The sequence below is a fragment of the Parus major genome, unplaced genomic scaffold, assembly GCF_001522545.3.
Source record: "Parus major isolate Abel unplaced genomic scaffold, Parus_major1.1 Scaffold557, whole genome shotgun sequence".
NCBI lineage: Eukaryota > Metazoa > Chordata > Aves > Passeriformes > Paridae > Parus > Parus major.
Genome location: NW_015379445.1, coordinates 15676 through 20965, shown reverse-complemented (window position 1 = coordinate 20965; position 5290 = coordinate 15676). Strand labels below are relative to the sequence as shown.

At 68.1% G+C, this 5290-nt stretch overlaps 3 protein-coding genes across 3 annotated transcripts in view; 1 reads left to right on the top strand and 2 right to left on the bottom strand.

Annotated features, from left to right (window-relative positions):
- Positions 1-1096, top strand: part of GCDH (glutaryl-CoA dehydrogenase) — a gene marked incomplete at its 5' end in the record, with an annotated part of 2492 nt that extends 1396 nt beyond the window's left edge. The window contains 4 exons of the mRNA XM_015616624.2: positions 3-82; positions 172-297; positions 375-535; positions 633-1096. Coding sequence (XP_015472110.2) covers positions 3-82; positions 172-297; positions 375-535; positions 633-712 — 447 coding nt within the window. The remainder of the gene's footprint in view (positions 1-2; positions 83-171; positions 298-374; positions 536-632) is intronic.
- Positions 1097-1180: 84 nt separating this feature from the next.
- Positions 1181-4031, bottom strand: SYCE2 (synaptonemal complex central element protein 2). The gene is made up of 4 exons (XM_015616626.3): positions 3911-4031; positions 3535-3656; positions 2024-2195; positions 1181-1498 (listed from the first exon to the last, which is right to left on the bottom strand). Exons 2-4 carry the CDS (start codon positions 3639-3641, stop codon positions 1304-1306), a joined length of 474 nt encoding a protein of 157 aa, XP_015472112.1. The 5' UTR covers positions 3642-3656; positions 3911-4031; the 3' UTR covers positions 1181-1303.
- Positions 4032-4242: 211 nt separating this feature from the next.
- FARSA (phenylalanyl-tRNA synthetase subunit alpha) overlaps positions 4243-5290 on the bottom strand; it is a 10720-nt gene continuing 9672 nt past the window's right edge. Inside the window, exons 8-11 of the mRNA XM_015616623.3 lie at positions 4888-5115; positions 4729-4806; positions 4536-4650; positions 4243-4458 (exon numbers count right to left, since the gene is read on the bottom strand). Coding sequence (XP_015472109.1) covers positions 4353-4458; positions 4536-4650; positions 4729-4806; positions 4888-5115 — 527 coding nt within the window. The 3' untranslated portion in view covers positions 4243-4352. The remainder of the gene's footprint in view (positions 4459-4535; positions 4651-4728; positions 4807-4887; positions 5116-5290) is intronic.

Below are 5290 nucleotides of genomic sequence, written 5' to 3'. Positions count from 1 at the left end.
AGGCGCGGTACGGCATCGCCTGGGGCGCGCTGGGCGCCGCCGAGGCTTGTCTGGAGACGGCGCGGCAATACGTGCTCGACAGGTAACGAGGGGGGCTGGGGGCGCTTTGGGGGGGTCCCAAACCCCCCAAAACCCTCCCAAACCTCGCTGCCCCCCTCCCCTGGCCCGCAGGAAGCAGTTTGGGGGCCCGCTGGCCCGGAACCAGCTGGTGCAGAAGAAGCTGGCGGACATGGTGACGGAGATCACGCTGGGGCTGCACGCCTGCCTGCGCCTCGGCCGCCTCAAGGACGAGGGCAGGTGGGTGGCACTGTCCCCAGGGGGGGCCCGGGGGGGTCCTGGAGAGGCTCAGAGTGTCCCCATCCGTGTCCCCACAGGGCTGCCCCCGAGATGGTGTCGATGCTGAAGCGGAACTCGTGCGGGAAGGCGCTGAGCATCGCCAGGGACGCGCGGGATATGCTGGGGGGAAACGGGATCTGCGACGAGTTCCACGTCATCCGGCACCTCATGAACCTCGAGGCCGTCAACACCTACGAGGGTACGGCGGGGAGGGGGTCCCCGAGGGGTCCCCGAGGGGTCCCCGAGGGGTTCGGGGGGTTGTTGGGGTTGGGATTGAGGTGTGGTGATCCCCGCAGGCACCCACGACATCCACGCGCTGATCCTGGGCCGCGCCATCACCGGCGTCCAGGCCTTCGCCCCGGCCAAGGGGACGTAGAGGGGACACGGCAGCGGGGACACGGCAGTGGGGACACGGTGGCACTGTTGGGGACAGGGTCTGCTCCTCGTGGGAAGGGATGTGAGGAGATGGTGGCACTGACAGGACTCGGTGTCACCAACCGGACCCGGGTGTCCCCAGAAGGGATCCGGTGTCACTGACGGGACTTTGTGTCACCGGCCAAACCTCACGTCACCAATGGGACTCAGGGTCACCCCAAGCCAGTGTCACTGGTGGGACCCGGTGTCACCAACCAAACCTCCTGTCACCAACTCGGTGACACTCAGGGGATGCCATTGGTGCTGGGCCTCGTGTCCGGTGCCATCCCGGTGCCTTCGCCATCCCCGTGGCCAATAAACGGTGGGACACCCCCTCCATGCCAGCCCTGCTCGTCAGCGTTAATTAACCTGCCAGGACCCAGCTCAGCCCTCGGGGGGTGCCACTCAGTGCAGCCCCTCCACATCCAGCTTTTGGGACGGCTTCAGCCTTTTATTTGTTCCAACCATCAACAGCAACAGAAAAGCCCTTGGGGTCAAAATCCCCCTTTGGCCCGGCACAACCCTGCGGTCCTGTGGGTGTCTGGGGGTGCTCTCAGGCCTCGGGCTGCAGGCAGAGATCCCGATAAACCTCCTCAACCGTGCGGCAGATATCGCGCAGCTCCGCCTGTATCTCCTCCATGCTCTCCATCACCTCGGTCAGAGCCCGCAGCCGCTCCTGGATCAGCTCGTTGTGGTAGCCGTAGTTGTGGAAGAGCCGCTCTTCCAGCTGCTCCGCCAGCTCCGAGACCTGCCCGAGCGGGGCTGCGGCTCGTCCCGGCGCTGGCACGGCCGCCGTCCCCGGGGCCGGGGGGGCAGCTGCGCCCGCCCGCGCTGGCACCGCTCCCGGCCTGGCCCGGCCGCCGCCAGCTGCGCCCCGGTAGCCGCGGCGCCGGTCGCGGTGGCCACCGAGCACCGGGTCAGCGCGGGCCGCAGCTGCCAGGCCGGGCCGCCATCTGCGCGGGGGCCTGGGGACCCCCCCGGCCGCCCCCCACCCCCCGGCTGTGGAGACATCGGCGGGAGCGAAGTCCGGCGAGAGGGCAGCGTGGGGACAAGGGGGGGACATCGGGGGGACATCGGGGGCCGCTGGAAGCGGGGCCGGAGGCAGCTGCGGCCACCCCCGAGGGGGCTCGGGGGGCTCCCCCCGGCCGGGCTCCGCAGCTGCCTCCCCTGCCCGGGCTCTGCCTCCCTTCTCCCGTCAAACCGGGCGGAACAACGCGATCCCCCGTGCCCCGGGAGGGAAGGGAAGGAACCTGGCAGCCCCCTCCGGTCCTACCTTCAGCAGGAGGGTCTCCCTGAGGCTGCTCAGCAGCATCTGGTCTTCCTTGCGGTTGTCGTTGACGCGGTTGCAGAGGTCCTGCGCCCGCTGCTGCAGCCTCCCCACGCCGGCTTCCAGCGAGGCGAAGAACTCGGAGGCGCGGGGACCCAGCCCTAGCTCCGAGTCCGGCCTCGGCAGGAACACGGGAGCCGCCCTCAGCGGTGCGGGGAGGGGAGGGGGACATCCCATGGACCCCACTGCGACAGGGACCCCTCCATCAGCGGCACGGATCACACAGGGACCGGGCTCGGGACAGAGACCGGGTTAGGGACAGGGTTCGGGACAGGGACAGGGACAGGGTTCGGGACAGGGTCCGGGTTTAGGACAGGGACCGGGTTTAGGACAGGGACCGGGTTAGGGACAGGGATCGGGTTAGGGACAGGGACCGGGTTCGGGACAGGGACCGGGTTCGGGACAGGGACCGGGTTCGGGACAGGGACCGGGTTCGGGACAGGGTTAGGGACAGGGTTCGGGACAGGGACCGGGTTTAGGACAGGGACCGGGTTTAGGACAGGGACCGGGTTTAGGACAGGGACCGGGTTTGGGACAGGGACCGGGCTCTGGACAGGGACCGGGTTAAGGACAGGGACCGGGTTCGGGACCGGGTTCGGGACAGGGACCGGGTTAGGGACAGGGACCGGGTTAAGGACAGGGACCGGGTTAAGGACAGGGACCGGGCTCGGGACAGGGACCGGGCTCGGGACAGGGACCAGGACCGGGTTTAGGACAGGGACCGGGTTTAGGACAGGGACCGGGTTCGGGACAGGGACCGGGCTCTGGACAGGGACCGGGTTAGGGACAGGGACCGGGCTCGGGACAGGGACCGGGTTAAGGACAGGGACCGGGTTCGGGACCGGGTTAAGGACAGGGACTGGGTTCGGGACCGGGTTCGGGACAGGGACCGGGTTAGGGACAGGGACCGGGTTCGGGACCGGGCTCGGGACAGGGACCGGGTTAGGGACAGGGACCGGGTTCGGGACCGGGCTCGGGACAGGGACCGGGTTAGGGACAGGGACCGGGTTCGGGACAGGGACCGGGTTCGGGACAGGGACCGGGTTAAGGACAGGGACCGGGCTCGGGACAGGGACCGGGTTTGGGACAGGGACCGTGTTCGGGACAGGGACCGGGCTCTGGACAGGGACCGGGTTAGGGACAGGGACCGGGTTAAGGACAGGGACCGGGTTAAGGACAGGGACAGGGTTAGGGACAGGATTCGGGACAGGGACCGCACGGGGACAGGGTTCGGGACATCTCCGCCCCATCACGGGCATGGCTCGCATGGGGACAGGGATCCCCCCTCCACGGGGTGCGACAGCACTGCCAGTCCCGTTAATTGAGAATTACCCTCTAATTAACGTTCTGACTCGTGGTGACATGCGTGTCTCCCCTCCCCGCACCACTCGGGCATCCCCCACGGCTCTTTTTTCTCCATTTTCACCCAAAATCGCGGCGCAGGGTGAAGGGGGTACCAGTCTGGGTCCTTGCCGGGGGGCTCGTCCGCACCCGGTCCCTCCGGGAAGGGGTTGTCGCCCGCTGCTACCTCCAGCTCGGGACCCTCAGGCTCCTCCCGAGACATTCTCGCTCCGGGGAGCTGCAGGGGAAGGACCCCCGAGTTGGGCCCGCTGGGATGGGGCTGCTGCAGCCCCCGCCCCAGGCCGGGGTCCGGGGCGCAATGCCCGACCCAAGAGAGGGTCCCGGCAGTGGGTTGGGAGCACTAAGCCTGGCTCGGGCCGGGGTCCCGAGGTCGTGCCGGGTACCGGGGGTGGGTTGGGGGCACTAAGTCCGGCTCGGGCCGGGTGCCGGGGGTGGGTTGGGGGCGCGGGGCCGCGATGGCGGGGGCCATACCCGGGACACCTCAGCCTCCCCTCACACCGCCCTCACGGCAGCCTGCTGGGCGGGAACCCCCGCCTCCCAATCAGAGCCCGCCATTCGCACATCGGCGCTGCTGATTGGAGCATTAAGGGGGACCGGGGGATGATCGACAGCTCCGCGGGCCAATCACCGGCCAGCAGAAGGCAGCGGCGGGAAAGGCGGGAAGGCCCGGGCGAGGGTCCCGGGGGTCCCGGCCGGGGGTCCCGGGGGTCCCGGGGGTCTCCAGCGCCGTGAGAAGCCATGAGGTAACAATAAACTCCACCCCACACCTCTCCCATTCCCCAGAACACACACACAGACACACATAGGGCACAGCGCTTTATTGGGGACGGGGACCCCCGGGGATGAGACCCCTCCCCAAAATGAGGGGACCCCCGGGGAGGAGGAGGAGGAGGAGGAAGAAGAGGGGTGGGGGTCACACGTCCAGGCGGCACATGGGGCTGTCGTAGACCATCTGCAGGTTGACTCGGTGCCCCATCAGCTCCCGGATGTTGTTGATGCCGTATTTGATCATGGTGGGGCTGGGGGAGATGGGATGAGGAGGTGGGCGGGGGTCCCACAGTGGGGGTCCCCCCCACCCCAAACGACCCCCACTCACCGCTCCAGCGAGAGCCCCCAGGCGATGACGGAGATGTTCTCGGGGAGCCCCATGGGCAGCAGCAGCTCGGGGCGGAAGACCCCCGAGTTTCCCACCTCCACCCATTTCTTCAGCCCTGGGGAGGGGGAGGCGCGAGGTGAACGAGGATGAGACCCCCACCCCTAAAAGAAGCCCCCCCAAGACCCCTCCTCACCCTCGTGGTAGCTGAACACCTCCATGCTGGGCTCCGTGTAGGGGTTGTAGGCGGGTTTGAAACGCAGCTGCGAGATCCCTGGGGGCACAAAGAGGAGCAGGGCGGGGGTCAGGAGGGTGAAAATGGGTCTGGGGTCTCCCAGTTCCCCCCGCCGTGTACCCAGCTTGGTGAAGAACTGCCTGAGGATGCCCATCAGGTGGCCCAGGGTGAGCCCCCGGTCGGCCACCACCCCCTCGACCTGGTGGAACTCGGCCAGGTGCGTGGCGTCCAGGCTCTCGTTCCGGAACACGCGGTCGATGGAGAAATATTTCACCGGGGTGAACTTCTCCTGCCGTGGGGAGGGGAGAAAACACCGTGAGACCCCTCCCCAGAATTCTTCTGAGCCCCCTCAAACTGCTCCGGGCACCCTGAGCCTCGCCCCCGACAATGCTGAGCCTCCCGAGCTCAGCTGTGAGCACCCCGAATCCCAAACTCACTGATCCCCCCAAAAAATCCTCTGTTCCCTCTCATGGCTGTAATCCCCCCAAAGCCCCCAGACCCCTCCCAGAGCCCCCAGACCCTC

Excerpts from the sequence above, each read along its gene's own strand:
- SYCE2 (XM_015616626.3), bottom strand. The coding sequence starts at position 3,641 with ATGTCTCGGGAGGAGCCTGAGGGTCCCGAGCTGGAGGTAGCAGCGGGC. Across the intron at positions 2,196-3,534 it reads CCCGGCAAGGACCCAGACTG|GCCGGACTCGGAGCTAGGGC; the intron begins GTACCCCCTTCA and ends GTTCCTGCCGAG. Across the intron at positions 1,499-2,023 it reads GGGAGACCCTCCTGCTGAAG|GTCTCGGAGCTGGCGGAGCA; the intron begins GTAGGACCGGAG and ends CCGCTCGGGCAG.